This window comes from Schistocerca nitens, chromosome 6 (genome assembly GCF_023898315.1).
Source record: "Schistocerca nitens isolate TAMUIC-IGC-003100 chromosome 6, iqSchNite1.1, whole genome shotgun sequence".
In the NCBI taxonomy this organism is placed as follows: domain Eukaryota; kingdom Metazoa; phylum Arthropoda; class Insecta; order Orthoptera; family Acrididae; genus Schistocerca; species Schistocerca nitens.
The window spans coordinates 466726881-466751802 of record NC_064619.1 but is presented as its reverse complement, the minus strand read 5'-3'; the positions used below and the strand labels follow the sequence as shown (position 1 = coordinate 466751802).

At 44.4% G+C, this 24922-nt stretch overlaps 1 protein-coding gene across 2 annotated transcripts in view; it reads left to right on the top strand.

The window, feature by feature from the left end:
- The first annotated feature begins 1865 nt into the window (after window positions 1-1865).
- LOC126262881 (26S proteasome regulatory subunit 10B) overlaps window positions 1866-24922 on the top strand; it is a 68314-nt gene continuing 45257 nt past the window's right edge. For both annotated transcript variants that reach the window (XM_049959757.1, XM_049959756.1), the window contains exons 1-2: window positions 1866-2061; window positions 2180-2259. In XM_049959757.1, the coding sequence (XP_049815714.1) occupies window positions 1947-2061; window positions 2180-2259 (195 nt within the window). In that variant the 5' untranslated portion in view covers window positions 1866-1946. The remainder of the gene's footprint in view (window positions 2062-2179; window positions 2260-24922) is intronic.

Below are 24922 nucleotides of genomic sequence, written 5' to 3'. Positions count from 1 at the left end.
AACTGGGACAAAAGAACTAGTATATACACCCTCAACATACTTGATCATTATCACAAAGCTAAGAATACTGACCAAATTATAGAATTTGTATGGGTCAAATCACATTCCGGCATTCTATACAATTACAAAGCAGATCAACTAGCGAGAGATGCGATTAATAGTGGAACACCTATGGACATTAAACTCCCATACATATAATACTTCCTAAAAGTAAAACAACAAGCGATTCTCTCATGGTAGGAAGAAAGGAATGAAAGCTAACAAACAACAGGTAAACACTATGCACATATACAGACTTTCATACCAAGACAGACATGGTTTGCGAACTTCAAACATTCAAGGAAAATTATAACGTCCATTGTGAGAATGCGTCCCAATCATGGATCTTTCCGTGCCCCACTGACATAGAATCGGCGTATCGGGAACACCCTACTGTCAATGTGAAGAGGAAACAATTGGTGATGTAAATCACATCTTATTTCAATGTAGACGCTACGAGAAAGGCAGAGTTAACTTTTTAAAGAAGCTCTTAAGACTTGGTCACTGCCAGCCGCTTTGCACGATCCCAATTCTCGGAGACACAACCAGGAGTACATACGATGTCATATCCTGGTTTCTTGCGGAAGAAGACATAAAAATCTAAAATGAATTGAACTTAACTAAAGAACTTAATTAACAAACAAATTTTTAGTAGTCAACTGTGTTTTGTAATCTGGATACAATAATTTCGATCTGAAAACATATGAATGTATGCACAAAGCAGTGTGTATGACAAAGAAAATATGTTACCTTGTTATGTGTGTCCATGGAGGTATAAGGAGGGGAGATGGCACTATGGCCGTCTGCTGTACGTCTGTTTGAAGCCGGTGGGCCGCCATGTTTGATTGGTCAAAACAGTGACAGAGCTCTTGTTAGAATTGCGTGTTCTTCATATTTAACGTTATGTCTGCGAAATAATTTCAGATGATGAGTGTTACAATGTTTACATGCATAACACAACGTCAGAATAGCTTTTTCAGGTGTTTTCGTTTTGTTGTTAATGCGGTTTTGCCCCAGCAATACAACTGATTTGGTCTCGTTAACTTAAGTGTTTCTTTTGGATACGAACTTCGAATGATGAAAAATAACAGTGTACAAAGCTCTTTTCAAACTCAAATCACCTTTTACTGTATTTGTGTCGATGTAAACTGAAAGCAGAACCCGAAAGCTATGCTAGTTTACATACCGGATGATATTTCTTACTCGTTTACACACTTATACAAAATTTCATTTGTAAATACAAACATCGTTTGTGCTTTGTCAAGAAAAATAAGCATATGAACCCACAGAGCCCTACGAGCTTCATTGATCGGAAATCTGAAATAAAATAAGAAGAAAACAGTTTCACAAAACGTAAACAAGGCCGCACATCTCACGAATATAAACGACAATATTTTACGAACGGGGCCACTTATGCATGGAACGTGATTCCTTTTAACTTGGTAGCACTATTCCAACGGTTAGTGCACCCGTAAACAACGCAAACCGGCATTTTAAAATGAAAAAACCTTCAGCAGCTCTACACAGTAGCACAATCGGAAACGAGTCTTCTGACCAAACTGCAATGGCGGAGCTCGGTTTCTGTCGGCTTCAAGTTTGTGACGTCATGGCATCTCCCCTCCTTATACCTCCATGTGTGTGTCAGTACATTTATTTGTGGTGGCTAAAAGGTTTGTATGCTAGAAGCCAATTTAAAAAAAATAGGTAATTTATGTCTGTGGAGAGACAGCTGAAGGTCACTAACTCATAGTCATGGAGGTATGCTCGTAGTGATGGAGGTACTTCGACCGGTCGAAGTGGAGGTATTATACCTCCATGCTCTTAGTCATCCATTTGTTTACATATATCTTTGGAAGCGTACGAGTGTTTGTGTGGAAAAGTAGTTGATTGTCAATTGTACGAAGAAAATGGCTAAAGGAAACGTTGGGGCAGTAGTGACAGATCCTGCTAGAGAAAAAGCGCTACATGACTACAGAAAGAAATTGCTTGAGCACAAAGAAGTGGAAGGCCGTCTAAAGGAAAGTAAGTAAGGTTAAAGGATACTGCTGATTCACCGCCCTCTTCCTTACCTACCACGATGTTGAACGGCATCAAACCATATTATTAATTACTTACACAAAATTTTTATTTAATTTTACAGTGCGAGAACAGCTGAAGGAACTGACTAAGCAATATGACAAGTCAGAAAACGACCTGAAAGCATTACAGAGTGTTGGACAGGTAGGCAAATGACTATTTTGTATTGCATTTTGTCGTAGTTATTGTTATTCTAGCACTAAATGTAATCGGCGTATTAATATTGCTGTGCCTCAGTGTAGTGTATAGTCAAAGACCGCACAGAACTAGGCTACTACGTAACATAAAATATTGAAACTGACGAAACTTCGTTTGTATCCTAGCATACCTGTTATTTCAAGAAAAGTAAAGTACTCGCCATAATATTTCACAGTTCTCAATGTGTCGTCGTATCTATTTCGAATGTAAGGAGTAGTTTAATCGTGTTGTCATAAGGCCATGTTTGATAAAGGTGTATCAGCTGTGTTTGATCTATTAGTACTGAAAATTAGCATTGTTTCTGCATACACAGGAACTTGTGTTAACAGCGAAATGACTTCACGTTTCTTTCTGGGGTTCATACGTCAAATTTATGATGTATGCCATCAGCCTACCTACTACCATACCAAGTCCTTTCAACAATTGTATGGTAATTCTTCACCCTGGAGTTTTAATATACATGGAACGCTATGTAACTCAAATACCATATTTCTCAATACATGACGCTTCTTTGGACATATCTAACATTTTAGTCTTTAATTTCACCACATCATTGTGAGCAACATCCTTTCAGATGACTTGGAACACAGAAGTGGTTTCCATCAAGGTAGTGTTTGAAATGTGATGCTGCTGTTAATACCTGTTAATAGTATAATGTCCACATAGACTGAACAGATGCAAATAAGCCTTAGCATATGAGAATTCTCTCTGGTGTAAACAGTAGGTGAATACAAACTGCATTAAGTCATGCTTGGGTTGCAGTCAATAGTATTTGCATATGTTCAACTTGTTGTCATTCCTTTGGCAAACCACTAAAGAGAGATCATAGCTTCTCTGTGCCAGTGCAAGAAATACAGAAATCTTTCTTATGCTAACTTGTCTACTTTGGTTTAATGTGAGTTGCAAGGGCAGTGGATTGATCTGAAGAGAATGTAATGTTGCCAATCGAAGAACATAAACATCACAGATGCTTTTGAAATACAAGAGATCTAAAGTACAAATGCCAATGGGAAAGAAATAGTGGTAGAAAATTGCTAAAGCACTCGAGAGGTCCAACTAGGGACTTGAGAATGGTTATAAATTCATTAGAAGCTTACATCAGGTGGGAGCAGAATGAATAAACACAAGCTTTGTATTTATCTTTATTAGAAAGGAAAAGCACAACAAATTTTCTTGAATAATAATAAGTGCAGGTATGTTTTTATTATACTGATTAAGGTTAAAAAATACACAAAAGACCTGATAATTCTCAATGTTTACATTAATGGTGGCTGTGTTTACATGGCTGGTGAGTAATTGTTAGACTTTTTGACTATAAACAAAAGTGGTTTACCTGGTATCACCTTATCTCCCCACTAACAAATTATAAAGCAGATTTTATCAAGTAGCGTGTGTGACTGATCATATGTATATTTTATTAATCATGTTTTATTGGTATTGTCTTCTTTATATGTATTCTATTAAAACCCTCGAAATGCATTGCGTGTCACTATTGACATTCGGATACAGCAGCTTTTGAAATGTGAAACAATCACTACTGATAATGTAAATGTCTCCAGTTGCTAACAACCAGAGTGTACACTGATCAGCCAGTACATTATGACCACCGACCTACTATTGATATAAATCCATCCAGGCGATAGCAGTGTCACCTGGTGAGGAGTAACTGCTGGTCAGACAGCATGGTGCTTGTAATATCAGTGAGTGTGCAGACCGTGTGTGAAAGGGGGAAGGTGCACTATATATCTGAGTTTGAGTGAGGGCAGGTTGTGATGGCCTAGAGGCTCAGCATGAGCATTTCGGAAACTGCATGACTTGGTGGGTGTTCGAGTAGTTCTGTGGTGAGTGTCTTTAACATGTAGTGAAACCACATCCAGACATCGTATGGTTAGGCATCTGCACCTAATTACATATGTTGGACATTGTAGGCTGGGCAGACTGGTAAAATAGGACAGGTGGCAAACTGTGGTGGAACTAACAACAGACTTTATTGGTGGGCAGAGTACGGAACAACCTCAATGATGGGGCTCTGCTGCTGACGCCCCACACATGTGCCAACGTTATCACGACATCAATTACTATGACTGAAAGGGGCACATGACCATCGGCTCTGAACGTTACCACAGTGGCAGAGCATAGCATAGTCTGATGAATCCCAATACCTTCTTCATCATGCCATTGAGTGAGTATAAATCTGTCCAGGGGAATAGCTCCTTGACACCTTCACTACGAGACAGAGGCAAGCTGGCAGCAGCTCCATTACACTATGGGGAACATTCACTTGGTCATCCATGGATCCAGTAGAGCTCGTGCAAGGCACCACGATGGCCAAGGAATATCGTACTCTGGTTGCAGACCATGTACACCCCCTTCATGACAATCATGTTTCCTGGCTGCAGTGTCATTTTTCATCAAGATAATATTAGTCACAAGGCAAGGGGTGGGCTATAGTTGTTAAAGGAACACAGTGGTGAGTTCCAACTGATGTTCTGGCCCCCCAACTCGCCAGATCTGAACCGAACCGAACACATCTGGGATGTGATTGAATGTGGCATCAGAGCCCATCGTCCGCCTCCCCAGAATTTATAGGAATTAGATGACTTGTGTGTGCAGCTCTGATGCCAACTCCCTCCGATGACCCACCTAGGCCTAATTGCTTCTGTGCCGAAATGCGTCATTGCTGTTATCCATGCCAAAGGTGCACATATCGGCTATTACACATAGGTGGTTATAATGTTCTGGCTAGTCGGTGTAAATTTTAGCCTATCTTTAGTTTATACTGGTAATTGGTAATTAATGTTCTCCTTTTAAATTTCTCCTTCGTATGTAATGAGAAGCCAAGGAAAAATGTCAGTTGACATTTGTGCAAAATTTTGGAGTACCACTGAAGAAAGCTAAAGCTGCAATGAAGTGTTAAGTGAATTACCTGCATGCACTTCACACTTACAGACAAATACAGAGAACTTAACAAAAACTGTGTTCACCGTGCAAAATAGTCCTGTCTTAGCATCCATAATGGCTATAACAGAATAATGTTTTACCCTATGTGCCAGTTATTAGCACCAAAGAACACTATCACGCCGTTCATTGGCTATGCTTGTGATCTCCTGCACAGCTTAGGAGTTTGCTAGCCGTTTTACCTGAAGACACTTGCTGTAGTCCACCCTAAAAGAATTGGACTGGCAATAGGGAATTTCAGAACTATCTCCATTCTATCTCTGTGTGGATACCATTGGTACAACTAGCAAATGAAATTTACAGTACTGTGCAGTCCTTGGTATCTATTATCATTGCTTTCTTCCAAAAATGGATTTAGTTAACACAGGTGTTTCCTATACCGAGGTTGGGGTTAGAGGCTGGCTTAGCCTCTTAGAAACCCAGATTATCAAGACTGCTAAATCTGAGTACAGGAGAGTATTCAATCAACCAAAAATTGAGTGTTTTAGAAAACTGCTCAAATATATGAACTGGAAAGATGTTTATAGTGCTCATTACATGAATGAAAAATATAACACATTCATGAACAATGTCAGTACCATGTTTGAAAACTGTTTTCCTCTAAAAGTTACTCAAATTAAACAGAAGTCTATAATAAAACCATGGATCACACAAGGAATAAAGATTTCCTGTAAGACAAAAAGGAAAATGTATCTGTCGACCAAGAATATAGTGAAAGAGGAGACTGGTAGAATCAGAATGGAACAGGAGCAAATAGCACTAAGGGTAGATGACACATTAGTAATCGATGGGCATAGTGTGGCAAATCTATTTAACAAGTACTTTATATCCGTTACTGATAGAATGGGATTGTCAGGATCAGTAAATAATGCCCTTGAATATCTGAAACTAGCCTTTACAAATAGCTTCAGGTACATGATTATGTCACTCACTTCATCAAAAGAAATAACTTCCATAATAAAATCTTTAAAATCAAAGCATTCTAGTGGTTACGATGAAATATCAACAATGTTAATTAAGGCATGTTCTTGTGAGTTTAGTACAATTCTAAGTTACTTGTGTAGCCAGTCAACTGTAATGGGACATTTCCTGACTGGCTGAAATATGCAGATGTTAAGCCTCTATTCAAGAAAGAGGATAAAGAGATGCCATCAAACTACAGACAGATTTCACTTTTGCCAGCATTCTCAAAAATTTTAGAAAAAGTAATGTATAGGCAGATTCTCAACCGTTTGACCACAAATAACATATTATCAAGAACACAGTTTGGATTTCTGAATGGTTCTGATATCGAGAAGGCTATTTACACCTACAGTGAAAATGTACTTAATTCATTAAATAACAGGTTACAAGCAGCAGGTATTTTCTGTGATTTGTCAAAGGCATTCGATTGTGTAAACCACAACATCCTTTTAAATAAATTAGAATTCTATGGTGTCACGGGCAGTGCTGCAAAATGGTTCAAGTCATACCTCGCTAACAGGAAACAAAGGGTGTCAGTGCAAGTGACTAGTGAATGAAGTCATCAGAATGGGGAAAAAATTACATGTGGTGTCCCACAAGGATCCATCTTAGGGCCATTGCTTTTTCTTGTGTACATTAATGATCTCTCATCAGTTACATTGCCAGAAGCAGAATTCGTTTTGTTTGCAGATGACACAAGTATTGCAATAAATAGTATGTCGAGTGTAGTTCTAGAAAGATCTGCTAATGATATTTTCATGGATATTAATAAATGGTTTAAAGCCAACTCACTGACATTAAACTTCGAAAAGACTCACTATATGCAATTCAGAACCTGTAAGAGGTTTCCACCCAGCATATGCATAAAGTACGAAGAAGAGCAGATAGAAGAGGATGACAGTCTTAAATTCCTGGGATTACAACTTGATAATAAATTCAGTTGGGAGGAGCACACCACAGAACTGCAGAAACGCCTGAACAAGTCTGTATTTGCAATTAGAGTGTTAGCAGACATAGGCGACATAAAAGTGAAAAAGCTTGCATACTTTGCCTACTTTCATTCCATAATGTCATATGGTATAATATTTTGGGGTAACTCTTCAAGTCAAACAAAAGTTTTCAGAGTCCAAAAGCGTGTAATACGTATTATTTGTGGAGTAAATTCACAGACGTCTTGTAGAAACCTCTTCAAAGAACTGGGTATACTAATTACTGCCTCTCAGTATATTTACTCCTTAATGAAATTTGTCCTAAATAATATATCTCTTTTTCCAACAAACAGCTCAGTTCATACATACAATACCAGGAACAAAAATGATCTGCACAAGGACTTAAAAGCACTTACTTTAGATCAAAAAGGGGTCCACTACTCAGGAACACTCATCTTCAATAATTTGCCAGCAAACATAAATTTAGTTACAAATAAAGATCAGTTTACAAGGAGCCTGAAAGACTTACTAGTGGCCAACTCCTTCTACTCCATTGACGAATTTTTTAATAGAAACAAATGATGTATTGTATATATTCATACTATTAGTATCGTTATTTCAGCTTTTAAAATTAAAAAATAAAAAAAGGTGACATGTTCCACATCCACGAGGATCTCCTCAACACGGATCTATGGAATGAAAACCTAATCTAATCAGAATTATTTTAGATCGGACTTTTTTTTTAAGTAAGGAAAGCAATCAGTGGAGTTTCTAAGTGATCATTGTAAGATATTTCAGAAAACCACTGTGATTTTAGTGTAGTATATAGTGATGATGAATCCAGGCAAAGGGTCACACTTGACAGCTCTGAATTTCTTCATAAAGTGCCCTCAGAAACTGCCCACCAGAAAACATCCACAGAACATAGTTCAAAACTAAATGTAGCCATGAGAGTACTGGAGGCATGATTTGGAGAGTATTGAGTAGCTTCTGAGGGAGACATTCTAATTCGTGCTGTTCTGCCATGAGATATATTGCTTCTGCATCAGTTTTTCATTAGGATTTTGGGAGGAATAATGACTGTAAATGACAGCAAGCTGGTGAAATCAACAATCTAACTATGTTTTCGGTTTTTGCACAAAGGTACAAGAAAAAAGTTCTACTGACCCATTACATTAAATACTCGCCCTCCCCTCACCTCCCACAATGACATTCAAAAGTCCTTTGTGGTTATAACATGTGACAGCAAGGGGCACCAAGCCATTGCAGCAATTCCTGTGTGTTGCAGTTTTATTCCCTGTCTATCTCTTTCCCTTTGACTGCATACCTTCCACAGATGCCCCATTCATTGGCAAGTCAGTATATCTCCAGTCTTTGCTCTCAGTTACTCAGTATCCCCACCCCCAGTCGCCTTTGTACAACAACCATACTGCACCAATCAGTTTCCTGCAGTGTAATCACCTTCCATTATCAGAACAGAATTCACACTGAAAGACTCTGTGATGTGGTGTTTACTGCGGTATTTAAGGGACCACTTCTTGTGGCAAAATACCACTTAATATCATGGCGGAAGCAGTGACATTATGCATATGAACAAATACAGAGTTCACCCTTTGCAGCGTCTCTCCCCCTCCCTTGAGGAAGAAGTGAAATATGGAGAAATCATTGATTTGATCTCCTAGGTACCTCCATCATTTCTTTAATGCTCAGAACACTTTATGGGTCATCTCTGAGGCCCCTAACCATGGTAACTTTTTTTAGTAGAGTATGTGTTTTTAAATCTTAGCTTTTGTGTACAAAATAAAGGCTCCCAACACTCATTTCATTGTAGCAGACACATAACTTTCAACCATCAACCTTGCAGTCTTCTCCTAGGTTTTCTGTTTCATTCCATCAGTCAATCAGGACTCGTGTGTGTGTGTGTGTGTGTGTGTGTGTGTGTGTGTGTGTGTGTGTGATGAGCATGGAGCCCCAAGCTATTGCAGCACCTGCTTTCTTCCTTGTTGCATTGTCCCATCTCAGTCTATTTTTACCTCTCTTGTGGTGTCAACCTTTGATGGTTGCTTTCTTTCATTGATGCCTTTGTTTATTTTCCCTGTATCACTTTTTGGCTGAAGTAATTTTTGTCCCCATATGTGTTTGGTCCCCCCCCCCCCCCCCATTTTCAAAATTTTCCCCATACTGTGGATAGACTGGAGAACACCACCTTAAATAGTGTCTACTGCCTACAAGGGTAATGACCCTGTGCGCACAATAACTATGTAAATTCATGTATATATGTAAAAGCCAACGTGGTAGCAAATCTGACGTGGTGGATCACATTATTCTCACTGGTCACTTCTGCTTGGGGGAGGGGGGGGGGGGACCTTAGACAGCCACACTTTCCGCACGCTAGGCCTGCCAATCCATCGCTCGACCAGTCTCTTATTCCGCTCAAATGAGGCAACATTCCAAGCTGTGCTCTTGGCAGCTTGCCCGCGCAACTTTGTGGCCCACATTGTCATTCGCCCCATTTGCCTGGGTATGTGTGAACCACAACTCTTATCCCGTGCTTGTAACAGTTGTCCTGTCATGGTCTGTTTAACTAGAGGAGTGTTACCGCATTTTTTCCACGCCGCCTTCCTTAGCTGCGCCTTCTTGAGGCAGTTCTGCTGACTACAAGAGTACAAAGCCTTATGCCAGATGCCCAGTTCATCCCCCGGTTTCAGCAATTGGAATAGTGTGTGCAGTGTAGTGCAAATAGTGCAGTGCAGTGCCTGCCAGGACTATCAGTCCGATTTATATTACTGTCCTATCCCCAGCCGTTTTGGCACTCCTTTGCCACCAAGTGCGCCATTGAAGTGGTTTTTCCCACAATGCCAAACAAAGTTCACAAGCCACAGATTGTCCGTCTGGTACAGACCTTCCCGAATTAAGAGGTATTAGCATGTTTCGAATGTTACTGTAGTCATTAGCTTTTTTGGTTAGTATGTTAGAACCAGTTTGTGCTGCTTCTCCAGTGCGCCCATTCATGTAGTGCCATTTTCTTAACTAGCACACCACGTGGGCATGTATGCCACGTAAGTGTATAGAAGGAAACATAATTCGTTCTTTGAGCCCTTTCATTAGAGCCTACGATGACACATTTCTGATGCCTGAGCAGCTAGTTCCCACATGTGCCAGGGAATAGAAGCCCATCTTCCTGGGACATCAATGCTCCCAGCAACACCTGTTGTCTGATGACCTTTGCTGCAGCTGGGTGCCTTTCATGGGGAGAGCACATGAAACATATCACACTGAACCAGCATAATAGCCATTCTGGTTCAGCCACCTCAACAAACAACTCTAGATATTTCAACATGGATAACAAATCTACTGCTTTGTGTGCACTGGCTACCTCATGGGAAGGGCGACCAGCCAGACAACTGGGAGGGCAACAATTTATCCTATACCTAGTGTGTACCAGAACAGATCAGGATACTTTTATGGTGATAAAACTGTTATGTTTTGTGGAAAATATAGATGAAAAATTTGGAGAACTTGACATATTGAGAAAAGTGCACAATGAGTCATTACTGATTAAGACCTCTTTTGCTGCACAGTCTAAAGCTCTTCAGGCTTGTGAGTGACTCTGTGTCTCACATAAAACTTTGAATTTGGTGTAACGAGAACTTCCACAGAGGCCGTACGCTCAAGACAGACAAGGAACTACAAGCTAATTTCAAATGGCAAGGTGTACATTTTGTCTGACACATACAAGAAGGTTCCAAGGGTAACCACACTTTCATCTTAGCCTTTGAAGGAAATGCGCTCCCAGAAAATGTTGTGTTGTACAGGATCGATGTGAAACCTTATGTCTCACTGCCCATGAGATGTTTCCAACAGCATGGCAGATCCAAAATGTTGAAACTGCAGACACACTCCACGAAGGCCATCCCTATAAACAACCACCTTTGTGTGCCAGTTGTACTGAACACTGTCTTCCACATTCACTGGTTCGCCCAATAATGAGAACGAAAAGAAAATACCAGAAAATAAGTCATTAGGCCGCCTGTTATAAGCTAAGGTAAGAAAAAGACTTGTACTCCTGGATCGTATTGATATGGTGACCAATTATTCAAAACTCACTACTGTCCCCCCCACCCATCCACCCCAACAGTTCAGTTTTCTCCAACCCAGACCTACTACTGGCCTCTACTCTGATGGTTCCTGTGACATATTTGGGAACCATTACCCACAGCATCCTTTTCCAGCAGCTTCTGGTGACAGGGCTCCCTCGCAGCCCCTCTCCCTGGAAACCCACAATCCAGAGACCTGCCACCAGCCAGTGGTTGATGGAGCTGTGACCTATTGTTCCCAAGGCTGCCAGCACTTCATCCATCCCCACACCTGAAGGAGGAGAACAATAATAGATAGAAAGCTATTTTGGTGAACCTGAAGGCACCAGATCCCACCATGCCATAGGATTTGTGAGCCAGTTTCATTGATGTCCCGCCTGCACTGTTGACAGACAGGCAGTGGTCTTGAGCTATGATTGGTGCCCCTGGTCCCGTCACTCTTAACCAAGAAAACTTCACTGTGATGGTCCATTGGAACTGTGATGGATCCTACTGTCACCTGCCAGAACTACAACAACTGATTTCCTGTGATTCTGCAGTCTATGTCGGCCTCCGAGAAGCTCACTTCACTGATGACCATTTTCCAATGCTTCGTGGTTGCCATGGATTCTAATGGAATCCCTCTCAGGGGCTCAGCATTTGTTCATTAGGTATGGGCTTAGCGGCCCCAGGTTGCTGAGCTGGGGTCTGGTAAGCACTGCCCATACTCTGTTACCATAAGCTCTGGGCATGATTCAGTAACCACGTTGCGACATGGTGGTGGAATGTTGTGTGTTTCTGAGAATGGGAATCTTTTCTTCGCCGCCTGGGCCATGAGGGAGGTATACACCTTTATATAATAAAAAACCTCAAACTCAGTGTGTTCTATGTAATGATGAAGTGAATGGCTGTTGATATAAGTCTCTAGTGGCAACCCCTGGGGCACCTATCCCCCCTCCCCAGTTGTATGAGGCATGCTCAGGCGTACAGGGCTCTCCCTGGGTCGGTGTCTGTTTCCCTAGTGTCTCATTGGATCCCTATGGAACAGACTCATCAAACTACTACTACTACTACTACTACTACTACTACTACTACTACTACTGACAGGGCAGGTGTGCAATAAGGTAGCATCTACATCCACTCATCAGAGAGAGCTTAGTTCTCCCAATAAGTACTCTCATAATCATGGTAACAGGGCATTAGTGTGCCATAACACTTTCATTGTAATCAAGAGAACAGGGGGGAAACTTTGAGTATTCACAAGGCATTGGATGGTATTGCTGGGTTCCTAAAAAGTGTCAAATGACTTCCTAATGCACTTCTAGTGGAAACTGCTACTCCAAACCAAGTATCCAAGCTTCTGGTACGTAAGGTGTTAGATGACTCCCAGTCAATGCTGAGTTGCATAACACCCTTAACTTTTGTAGGGCATGGTTACTTTCTCCAATATAATGGAGATGGACCCTGTGGAGTTATGTAAAAAATGGAAAAATATTGGTGTCACGGAAGTGCAGAACTATATGAAAAGTGTCAGTGGCACATTGGAAAAATCTGCAATGTTTATTCTATTGCTTAGCACTCCAGAATTACCGGGAAACGTCCTTGCTGGCCGTATCTGTCTTAAGGTTCCCCTGTTTGTTCGTAACCAAATTTGATGCTTCAAATGCCAAAGATTTGGCCGTACTACTATAGGATGTAATAGAAAGGCTACATGTGGAAACTGTGGAGGCTCAGCTCACGAATCAGGCAATTCCTGTACACTTCCTCTGAACTATATAAAATGCTCTGGGAGTCACCCCATATTGAGCAGAAAGTGTGAGGTTTACAACAAGGAAGGGAAATTTCAAAAGTTGAAAGTTTAGAGACAAGCAACCTATGGTGAAGCTAAAAAAGCTTTTAAGAGCTATGCGACCTCCAGTTTTTGCTACTTCTACTTGCTACATCGGTCCTTAAGAAGCCAGTCACAAAGTGTGATGCTGCCACAAAAACTCAAACCACAGATTAAAGTAGGAGCACATGCACTTGTCGGGCTACTTGAGGGGGAAACACTACACTTGACCCAGAAATCATTTGGAAGCCGTCAGTGGTGGCCTTATAACACAAGCCACATACTGCTGCTCACCATCAGAAGTGTAATAAGCCATCCCCTAAACCCAAGCAACAAACTCCTTCCATAAGTAAGGAAAAACATCCTTCAAGAAGTAGTTCAAAGTCAAAGAAAGTGGCAGTTAAACCTTCGGATTGCTGAACTCTCTCCCTCTCAGATGGGGACTTTACTCTTGAGTACATGGATTTCCAATTGGAGGAACCACAGAGCTCTGACCTCCTTGGTAAATCACCACTCTTGAGAGAGAAAGAAAAGACTTATAATCACTAATCAGTGGCTCCCACAGGGACTTTCGTGTTGTAGTGGAATTTAAATGAGTACTGCTCACATTTGGAAGAATTACAGCTCCTTGTCCAGGAGAAACCATTCTGCATCTGCTTTCAAGAAACTCATTTTAAAGTCCCTGACACACCTGCATTAAGGTGTTCCACCCTTATAGGAAGCAAGGTATTACTGGAGACAGGGCTAAAGGTGGAGTGGCTGTTTTCATTGATGATTGATGTCCCTCTTACCATGGCCATACAAGCAGTTGCCATGCAAGTTCTAGCACATCACAATGTGTTCTTTATATATTCCGCCTCATGATACATTGGCTGCAGATACACTGGCAGAACTCTTCTGGGCACTCCCATGCCCATTCCTCCTTGTGGGAGACTTCAATGCATACAACACACTGTGGGGCTTATCTATCACATTCTCCAGGGGTTGAATTAATGAGCGACTTGTCCATTCTGAGAATATCTGCCTTTTTTAACTCGGATCAGACGATGCACTTCTCTACACCTATAGGGTCTTTTTCAGCCATGGACCTTTGTTTCTGCACCCCAGCTATTGCCAACTCAGTTTAGTAGAAAGTGGCTACATATTTACATTCTAGTTACTACTTCCTAGTGTGGATTTGTCTGCCGACTCAGATAGTGGTCGACAGGAGATCACGAAGCTGGATGATTCAAAGGGCAAATTGGTTGCTGTGCAGTCGACAGGCTGTTTTTGAACAAAAGGATTGTGCACAGGAGATGGTGACAGACATCACATGTGAGATCCAACGGGCTGCCGCAGAGTCCGTCCTCCAGCCTATCAACCTCCTCAGTTGATGACCTGTACCTTGGTCAAATGATTACTGTGGATTGGCAATCAGAGCTAGACGAATAGCTCTATGGAACTTCAAATACTATCCAACTACAGAAAACTTTCATGCCTTCAGATCTGTGGGAGCATATGCGAGGCGAGTGATAAAAGAATGGAAGAGGGATTCCGGGGAGGAATTCAAGACTTCCATTAATGAGTCTACTTCAACTTTGCAAATTTGGGAATAAATAAGGTTGATTTCAGGAAAGAGCAATACCTGTCCCCTTATGGCCTTGTCGAGAAATAGGGTCCTGATGGATGTGTCTAAAGACTTGTCTCACATTTTAACAGAACACTTTTTTACAGTCACTGCATCGTCCAGACAAATTCCTGCCTTTCAGGTGTTCTCTAGGACTGTAGAGATGGCAAAGCTCCATTTCTTCTCGCATAATGAGGAAGTCTACAACCTTCCATTCTATGTGTGGGAACTGGAATCGGTTCTTTCTGTGGCCAGAGACATTGCTCCAGGACCTGATGAGATTCATTATGACATGCTTCATCATCTCTGCTCTGAACTGAAAGGACAGCTCCTCTCTTGTTTTTATCAGATCTGGTTTGATGGACAGTACCCCACAACTTGGAAGGAGGCAATATTAATTCCATTCTGGAAACCAGGCAAGGATTGTGGCGTCCCTGACAGTTACCAGAGTGTAAGGCTTACCAGTTGTGTGGGTAAGACTCTTGAACGCATTGTCAGCTGCCACCTTGTCGGGGTTCTCGAACCCCGATGTCACTTGAGTCTCTCCCAGTGTGGTTTCAGGAGCTATCATTCCACCCTCGACAGCTTAATTCTACTGGAGTCTGCCTTGCACTGAAACCATTTGGTTTGTGTCTTTTTTTGACCTCGAAAAAGCTTACGACACTACGTGAAGGTACATCCTTTGCCAACTTCGTGAATGAGGATTACCATCTGCTGCTTCTTATCCAATCCTTCCTCGAGGACTGGCATTTTCGCTATCACATTGGTGATGTCTTGTGTGACTGTTATGTTCAAGAGAATGAGGTCCCCCATGGCAGTGCAAACAGTGTTTCATTGTTTGCTACTGTTATCAGTGGCATTTCCTCCACAGTCAGGAGCCCTGTCAAATGCTCTTTGATTGTGGATGTCTTTGCAATCTAGCCGGGAATCGAACCTGGGCCCTTAGGATTGACATTCTGTCGCGCTGACCACTCAGCTACTGGGGGCGGACTATAGTGCTAATAACATATGTGATAAAGGTAATGCTTTTCTCAACACATTTCTCACACTTTTCCATTAGAATGTTTAAAGCAAGGTACCAACACTAACTGGCAACCCTTATGCCTGACTACTGAGATGATGTAGAACAGAAAGGGAATTGTATCAAAACATCAAAAATCGCTACAATCAAGCTGCTGTAGGCCTTTACAAACAGGACTGTAAGTCGCTTAAAATGTTGAAGTTGAAAAGCATGTGGTATACAAATAGAATAGTTAATTATCAAGATAAAATTAATACCATGTGGTCAATTGTGAAGGAACTATCTGGCCAACAGTGCAAGGTTGAGGACATAAAGTCAGTACATAGTAAAAAAGTTTTTGTTACTGACATGTCAAATATATGCACAATATTTAAGTCAGTTTCTGAATACAGAAATTGACTAAAATAAAAACTTGGTCTCTACAGTGAATCATTTAACTTTAATAGAAAATTGCTTCACAAGACTGCTACTTGAAATACACTTCAGTGATACAAGAGGGAGACTGAGCCAGTAATTAAATCACTGAAGTCTAAGGACTATCATGAATAAGATGGGGTATCTAGCAGAATACTAAGGCACTGTGCTACATGCATATATGCTAACTCAGTAATTTGCAACATTTGTAATTTTTCCATCTGAAACGGTCAGTTTCACTTCTGTGCCACTGTTGCTTGTCATTGCCAACCATCTGGTGATGCACTTTGCCCAAGCATTGGTGTATATAAACCACACCCCACCGTACCCATGTCCCCCATTTCCACAAAAACTGAGCAGGTTGGTGTCACTCTAACACTTGAAATCATGTAACAACATTTTTCTGAGTGTGAGCCCCCACCCATTCATCTGCTACCAGCACATTTACAATGTGCTGAAACACAACTCTGGTTCGTGATTGAATATATAATCAAATGTTACACCATCTACATGTAAAATGCGAGCATTGCTTCCATGCTATTTTCAACACTGGCTGGAGGGTGAGTCCCCTTCCTAGCAGAGGTTAAGTACAATTATCCCGGTTTTGAAAGAAGAGAAAACCCTCAAGAAGGGGATGACTACAGATCTATCTGTATTAATGACCTTTGCAAATGGCTGGAGTGCATGTTAAGTTAATCACTGTGGTGGGTTCCTGAAATAAAAGACCTCTTATCTAACTCAGTGTGGATTTCAGGAGAGCTGGCCTACTAGTGATCACCTACTTCACTAGGAGCTTGCTATCAGAACGGCTTTTACCCATTGCCAACATCTCATCACTGTCTTCTTTTACATGTGTAAAACCTGTGAGATCTCATGGTGTCACCATTTCTCACCACCTTACATGAATGGGGCTTCTGTGGCACACTCCAGATTTTCATCCAAAATTTGCTGTCTCGGCAATCCTTCTAATACCAAACCAGTAATGCCTACATTGATTCCCACACACAGGAAAATGGAATCCCACTAGGGTCTCTTCAAGTGTCACCATCTTCTTAATAGTGGTCAGTGTACTCCATAGGCAATCTAATGTCTCATCATCCTTATACATGATGATTTTGGTATCTATTATAGTTCTTTCAACATGAAGAGCCACTGAACGATAACTACAGGATGCTGTAACAAAAGCCGAATATGTACACACAGCTTCAGATTTACCGCTATTGAAACTTCCGTCATGAATTTTTGCTGACAAGAACTGCTCATCCGCACCCAGATCTCTACTTCAAAATGAGCGCTTCATGTGGTCAACACATATGGCTTCTTAGGACCCATATTTGATGACAGGTTAACTTGGTTATCCCCAGACGGCTTAATTGGACATGCCGTTTAAAACATAATGTTCTGAGATTATGTCTCAATACCAGTTCCTGGGGTGTGGATCATTCCACTACTTTGCTACTCTCCAAAGCCAGGCCTGTGGATCAGCAGGACCATTGGCACTGCAACTCCTCGACTGGATTCACCATTGAGGGATCAGGTATAAACCTGGTGTCTTTTGTATGAGCCCTTTGGACAGTCTCTTGGTAGTCAGGGATTTCCCCTGTATGAATCAGATGCCACTAATTACTCCTCAACTATGCCATACGTGTTCGAAGACAACCAGAATATCCAAATCAATACCTTCTGTTTCCTGGTATGCAAGCAAAACTTCCAGAAATGATCTTGGTCTGGAAGCACAGTATTGGTCCCATCAGTTTTGACTTTTGCTTACCTGCTCTCAGTGTGTTACTCATAACACACCAATGATACATGTATGACACACAAATTAACATGGATCTTTCTCTCAACCCAAAGGATGTGATCAAAATCCTCATTTTTCTGCTGATTGTTCCTCTCAGTACTTAGTGGATAGTTGAACGTAGTGCAGGCTACACCTCTGTGTATAATGGCACCAGTGAACAACACACTCTGCCAGTTAGATGCAGTGTCTTTCTGGTGGAATTGTTGCCATTTGTCCATGCTCTGCACTACATCTGAGACCAGATACTCAGCAAGCTACTGTACGGTGCCCCCCCTGCGGGTTCGGGGGTAAGAATAGGCCCGCGGTATTCCTGCTTGTCGTAAGAGTCGACTGAAAGGAGTCTCAAACTTTTGGCCTTATGTGATGGTCCCCTGTCGGGTTTGACCTCCATATCTCAAAATTTTTCCGAAGAGTGAGCTGACTGGGGAAGGGCGCCTTACTTGGTGCATTGTGTCCATCTTGCACTGGGAACTTTCGCCAGCTTATTCGTCGTTGCATTGCAGTCCTGGGCATGGATACGTTCCTGCGTGCACTTTCCGCCATGCAATGTGCAGTGCCACTTTCTGCACTGACGGCCTCCATGGACTACATGCCACCTAAAATCCAGCACGGTAGCCAGTGCGTTGTGGTGGGGCCGCCATGTACCCTGTTGGTTGTAGCCCCCTGACAACACAGGGATCGCTCTATTGATGCCTGCACCATTAACTCCCCACGTATGCCAAGGAGTAGATGCCCATCTCCCTGGGGCATCAGGACTCCTGGCAATGGCCATCCTGCCAGGTGGCCTTTGCTTGTGGCTGGGTGGCTGGGTGGCGCCCGTGGGGAGGGCCCTTGGTCGGAGTAGGTGGCATGAGGGTGGATGACACGCAATGAAGCGTGGCACATCTTCTCTTGCTGGTGGCCAGCAACCAGCAGTCTCTAAGCGTTCAAAAGCTCACTTTAAGGCTAATGTGTATGACCCCAAATCGTTCCACTCCCTGGCCACACCATGGGAGGAACTAAAGGCTATGAATGACAGCGAAAGGTATTCGCCCCGGTGTCTCATCTGTACCAGAGCTGATGGAGGGAATCCTTTGTGTCCGTGAAGCCTCAGTTCTTCGTAGAACATTTAGAGGACAAGTTCGGGTAGATGGAGGGCTTGTCCAAAATGTGGTCAGGGTCAGTCTTAATAAAAACAGCATCTTCTGCCCAGTCACAAGCCTTGCTTGCTTGTACGAAGCTGGGGGATGTTTCTGTTACTATCACCCCGCATAAAAGCTTAAATATGGTCCAGGGCATTATTTTCCACAGAGATCTTTTACAGTCTGATGACGAGCTGCGCGCCAACTTAGAGCGACGAGGTGTCCATTTCGTCCGGCGCGTCCACCGGGGTCCGAGGGATCACCAAGTTGCCACCGGTGCCTTCATCTTGGCCTTCAAGGGTGACACATTACCTGATAAGGTCAAGGTGATGGTGTACCGTTGTGATGTCAAGCCATATATCCCTCCCCCAAGGCAGTGCTTAAAGTGTTGGAAGTTCGGCCATATGTCTTCCCACTGTGCTTCCAGCCTCATATGTCGCGATTGTGGTCGACCATCCCATCCTGATACTCCATGTGCCCCGCCTCCCATCTGTGTCAACTGCGGAGAGCACCATCCCCCTTGCTCTCCGGACTGTCCGATTCTGCAGAAGGAAAGGAAAATAATGGAAATAAAGACCCTGGACCGACTGACCTACACAGAGGCTAAGCGGAAATTTGACCGGCTTCATCCCGTGCACATGACGTTTTCTTATGCCGCCACTGTCACTCCTGCTACAGTTACATCAGCTGCAACACTTTCAGTCAGCTCTCAGAGTCGAAGGACCACACCTGCCCCCTTGATGGTGGAGGGCACTTCACTCCCTGTTGCTCCTGCTCCATCTACTTCAGGAGCAACCTCCCCCCCCCCCCCCCCAACCATCGGGGACATCAGTTCCCCCTTCCCAGCTGGAGAAGCATAAGACTTCTTCGGCTCCTCTCGCCAGGAAGGGGTCCCTTGGGGACCTCCCTTTGCAAGTTCAGACCAGTGGAAACGCGGATACCTGCAAGTGGCTGAAACAGCCACCGGCCGCTGGTCATAGGGCCTCATGGTCATCGTCCGTCCCTGAGACTGACCCAGGGAAGCCCTCCCAGACTGAACCACCAAAGGCACAGCGAGAGAAGCAGAAAAAGAAGAAGGTTCCCAAGAATCCCGACATTGCGGTGGCACCCGTTCCACCACTTCCTACAAGCTCCGCGTCTGAGGACGAGGTCGAGATTCTGGCATCTGCTGAAGACCTGGATCTCGCTGGTCCCTCAGACGCCATGGATGTCACTTGCGTGGGTACTGAATCAGTGGCAGCGAGTGAACAAGCGGAGTAAACTGCCTTCCCAGTCCCTTCACACCTTTCTCAGCCATGGACAATACCATCCTCCAGTGGAACTGCAGCAGTTTCTTCCACCATCTAGCTGAGCTCCGACAGCTTATCAGCCTTCACCCTTTCTTCTGCATTGCTCTTCAGGAAACTTGGTTTCCAACAATGCGAACCCCGCCCTCTGTGTCTATCAGGGTTATTATAAGAACCGGGCAGCTTATGAAAGGGTATCCGGTGGCGTCTGCATCTATGTCCTTCACCCTCTTCACAGCGAGTCTGTCCCTCTACAAACACCTTTAGAGGCTGTCGCTGTTCGGGTGTGGATGCCACAGGCTGTTACTGTCTGCAGTCTCTATCTTCCACCGGATGATGATGTCCCGCAGCATGTCCTGGCGGCGCGGATAGCCCAATTGCTGCCACCTTTCCTTTACTGGGCGACTTTAACGCCCATAATCCTCTGTGGGGTGGGTCAGTGGCAACAGGTCGAGGCGCCACCGTTGAGAACGTATTGGCACAGCTTGACCTCTCCCTCTTAAACGATGGTGCCTTCACACATTTCAGTGTGGCACATGGCACGTACTCTGCCATCGACCTTTCACTCTGCAGCCCTAGCCTCTTACCGTATCTTCAATGGAGTGTGCATGACGGCCTGTGTGGTAGTGACCACTTTCCGATCTTTCTGTCACTACCACAGCGTCAGTCTTCTGGGCGCCCTTGCAGGTGGGCTATGAATAAGGCTGACTGCAACTTGTTATCCTCCACTGCCGCTATTGAACCTGTTTCTCATGAAGCCATTGATGCGGTGGTTCACTCAGCCACCACCGGCATCGTTACTGCCGCAGAATCTGCCATTCCCAGTTCTTCTGGGTCCCCTCGGCGGAGGACAGTGCCTTGGTGGTCACCAGCGATCGCCGAGGCGATTAAAGATCGCAGGCGGGCACTCCAGCATCACAAGTGGCATCCATCTTTAGAAATCCTCATCGCCTTTAAACGGCTCCGTGCGCGGGCCTGCCGCATTATTCGCCAACACAAGCAGGAGTGCTGGGAACGGTATGTTTTCACCATTGGCCTCCATGTCTCTCCACCACAGGTCTGGGCAAAGATTAGAGGCCTATATGGCTATTGGACCCCTGTCGGCATCCCTGCACTCTCACTGAGTGGGGCAATTTGTACTGACTCCGACATAATTGCCAACCGCTTAGCAGACCATTTTGCTCTCGGTTCCGCATCTGTGAATTACCCACTAGCTTTCCGCTCCATTCAAGAGCGGTTGGAACATCGGAGCCTTTAATTTCACACGCGTCATCCTGAATCCTACAATGTCCCATTCAGTGAGTGGGATTTCCACAGTGCCCTAGCCGCTTGCCCTGAAATAGCTCCTGGGCCAGATCGCATCCACTGTCAGATGCTGAAACACCTCTCCGTGGACTGCCAGCGATGCCTCCTCGACCTTTACAACCGTATTTGGGTCGAGGGAGTGTTTCTGTTGCAATGACGGGAAGGTATTGTTATCCCCGTTTTGAAACCTGGCAAGAACCCATTGGAGGTGGACAGCTACCGCCGCATTAGCCTCACAAACGTTCTGTGCAAGTTGCTCGAACGCATGGTGAGCCGGCGGTTGAGTTGGGTACTCGAGTCTCGGGGACCTTCTTAGCTCCGTCTCAGGGTGGGTTCCGTAAAGGCCGCCCTGCCACTGACAATCTGGTGAGCCTAGAGTCAGCTATCCGTACGGCCTTTGCCCGCCGTCAGCACCTCGTCGCTGTCTTTCTCAACATGCGGAAGGCGTACGATATGACATGGCACCATCACATCCTCTCTATGCTTCATGGTTGGGGTCTTTGGGGTCCACTGCCGATTTTCATTCAAAATTTTCTGTCGAATCGCACCTTCCGCGTGCAAGTCGCGGCCCCCCATAGTTCCTCCCGAGTTCAGGAGAACGGGTTGCCACAGGGACCTGTTTTAAGTGTCTGCCTGTTTTTAATTGCAATTAACGGGCTCGCTGCGGCGGTGGGAACGTCTGTCTCAGCGTCCTTGTATGCTGATGACTTCTGCCTCTACTATAGCTGCATTGGCATTGCAGCTGCTGAACGTCAGCTGCAGGGCGCTATCCGTAAGGTGCAGTCGTGGGCTGTTGAGCATGGCTTCCAGTTTTCAGTTGCCAAGACCTGCGTTATGCATTTCTGCCGGCGACAAACAGTTCACCCTGAGCCACAGCTTTATCGTGCTGGCGAACTTGTTGCTGTGGTGGAGACACATCGCTTTTTGGGTGTGGTTTTTGATGCCCGGTTGACTTGGCTCCCACATATTCGGCAGCTTAAGCAGATGTGTTGGCAGAATCTTAATGCTCTGCAATGCTTGAGCCACACCAGGTGGGGCGCCGACCGCTCTACCCTCTTACGGCTCTACCAGGCATTAAACCAGTCATGTCTGGATTATGGGAGCCTGGCTTACTGTTCAGTATCCCCATCTGCATTGTGGGTGCTGGACCCAATCCTTCACAGCGGGATCCGACTTGTGACTGGTGCTTTCGGGACCAGCCCTGTGGACAGCATACTTGTGGAGGCAGGTGTCCCTCCACTGCGGTTACAGCGCCAACGTCTACTGGCCGCTTATGCTACGCATGTTTGTAGCTTGCCCGGGCATCATATTTATCATCTCCTGTTCCCGCAGTCGGTTGTCCGTCTCCCAGAACGTCGGCCCCGGTCGGGTTGTACGATCGCAGTCTGCGTCAGGGAGCTTCTCTCAGAGCTTGGGGTTTTCCCTCTTCCACCTCCTTTCCGAGCCCCTCTGCGTACACCCCCGTGGTGTGTGCCCCACCCTTGCCTTCAGCTGGAATTGGCACAGGGCCCGAAGGACTCAGTCCCTCTGGAGGCCTTCTGCGGCCGCTTTTATTCCATCCTAACCACCTATCAGGGCTCTGGCGTGTTATACACTGACTGTTCGATGGTTGCTGGTCGTGTTGTTTATGCTCTAACTCTAGGGGACCATTACGAACAACGATCCTTGCCAGCTGGCTACAGCATTTTCACTGCTGAGCTGGTAGCCATCATTCGTGCCCTAGAGTATATCCGCTCCTGCTCAGGTGAGTCCTTAGTTATCTGTAGCGACTCCCTGAGCAGTTTACGAGCTATCGGCCAGTGTTTCCCTCACTCTCGTCTGGTGATAGCTGTCCAGGAGTCCCTCCATGCTCTTGCCCGTTGCGGCCGCTCTGTGGTCTTTGTGTGGACCCCAGGCCATTGGACCCCAGGCCATGTTGGAATACCCGGCAGTGAACATGTTGACAGCATGGCCAAACAGGCCACCAGTGCACCAACTCTGGACGTTGGCCTCCTGGAGACTGATTTGCGAGCAGTCTTACGCTGCAAAGTTTTCGCGCTATGGGATGCTGAATGCCACAACCTGACCACACCAAACAAACTCGTCCTATCAAGGAGATGACGGATGTGTGCCGTTCCTCCATGCGAGCCACTCGTAGTGACTCAGTTGTCCTTTGTCGGCTCCGTATTGGCCACACCTGACTGACGCACAGCTATTTACTGCGTCATGAGGACCCGCCTCTATGTCGCTGCGGGGCGGTCTTGACGGTGGTCCACATTTTGTTGGCCTGTCCCCTTTTAACTATGCTCAGGCAGACATTGGCGCTGCCTGATACGCTCCCTGCCCTTTTAACTGATGTCTCTGCTATGGCAGGCTTAGTTTTTCATTTTATTCAGGCAGGGGTTTTTTATAACTTGATGTTTTTTTGTTTTGAGTCTGACCTTTGGCCTACGATTTTAGACTGAGTTTTAGTGTGTTTCTCGGTGGTTGGCTTTTCCGTTTTGTCTCTATGTTCGGCCAACCACTGTCACACTCTGTGTGATTTTAATTCTTTTTGTCCGATCTCTGAGTCTTTATTGTCCTGTGTCGTCTGCCGTCTTTTCTGTTGTTTGTTTTTTATTCTCTGTGGGTGTTTTTAGTTTTTGGAAAAAGGGACTGATGACCGTTGCAGTCTGGTCCCTTTCATCCCACAAACCAACCAACCAACCAACCAACCACTATACGGTGCGTGGTGGAGGGTACCCTGTACCACTACTAGTCATTTCCTTTCCTGTTCCGCAAACAGATAGTGAGGGAAAAAACGACTGTCTGTATGCCTTCGTATGAGCCCTAATTTCTCATATCTTATCTACATGGTCCTTATGCGCAATGTATGTTGGCAGCAGTAGAATCATTCGGCAGTCAGCTTCAGCTGCCGGTTCTCTAAATTTTCTCAATGGTGTTACTTGAAAAGAACATCGCCTTCACTCCATGGCTTCCCATTTGAGTTGCCGAAGCATCTCTGTAACACTTTTGTGTTATTCAAACTTATTGGTAACAAATCTAACAGCCCACCTCTGATTTGCTTTGATGTCCTCCTTCAAACTGACCTGGTACGGATCCCAAACACTCAAGCAGTATTCAAGAATAGGACGCGCCACTGTCCTGTATGTGGTATCCTTTACAGATGAACTTCCTAGAATTCTTCTGATAAACCAAAGTCGACCATTCACCTTCGTTACCGCAGTCTTCACATGCTTGTTCCATTTCATATTGTTTTGCCCAGATATTTAAACAATGTGATTACGTCAAGCAGTACACTACTAATGTTGAATCCAAACAG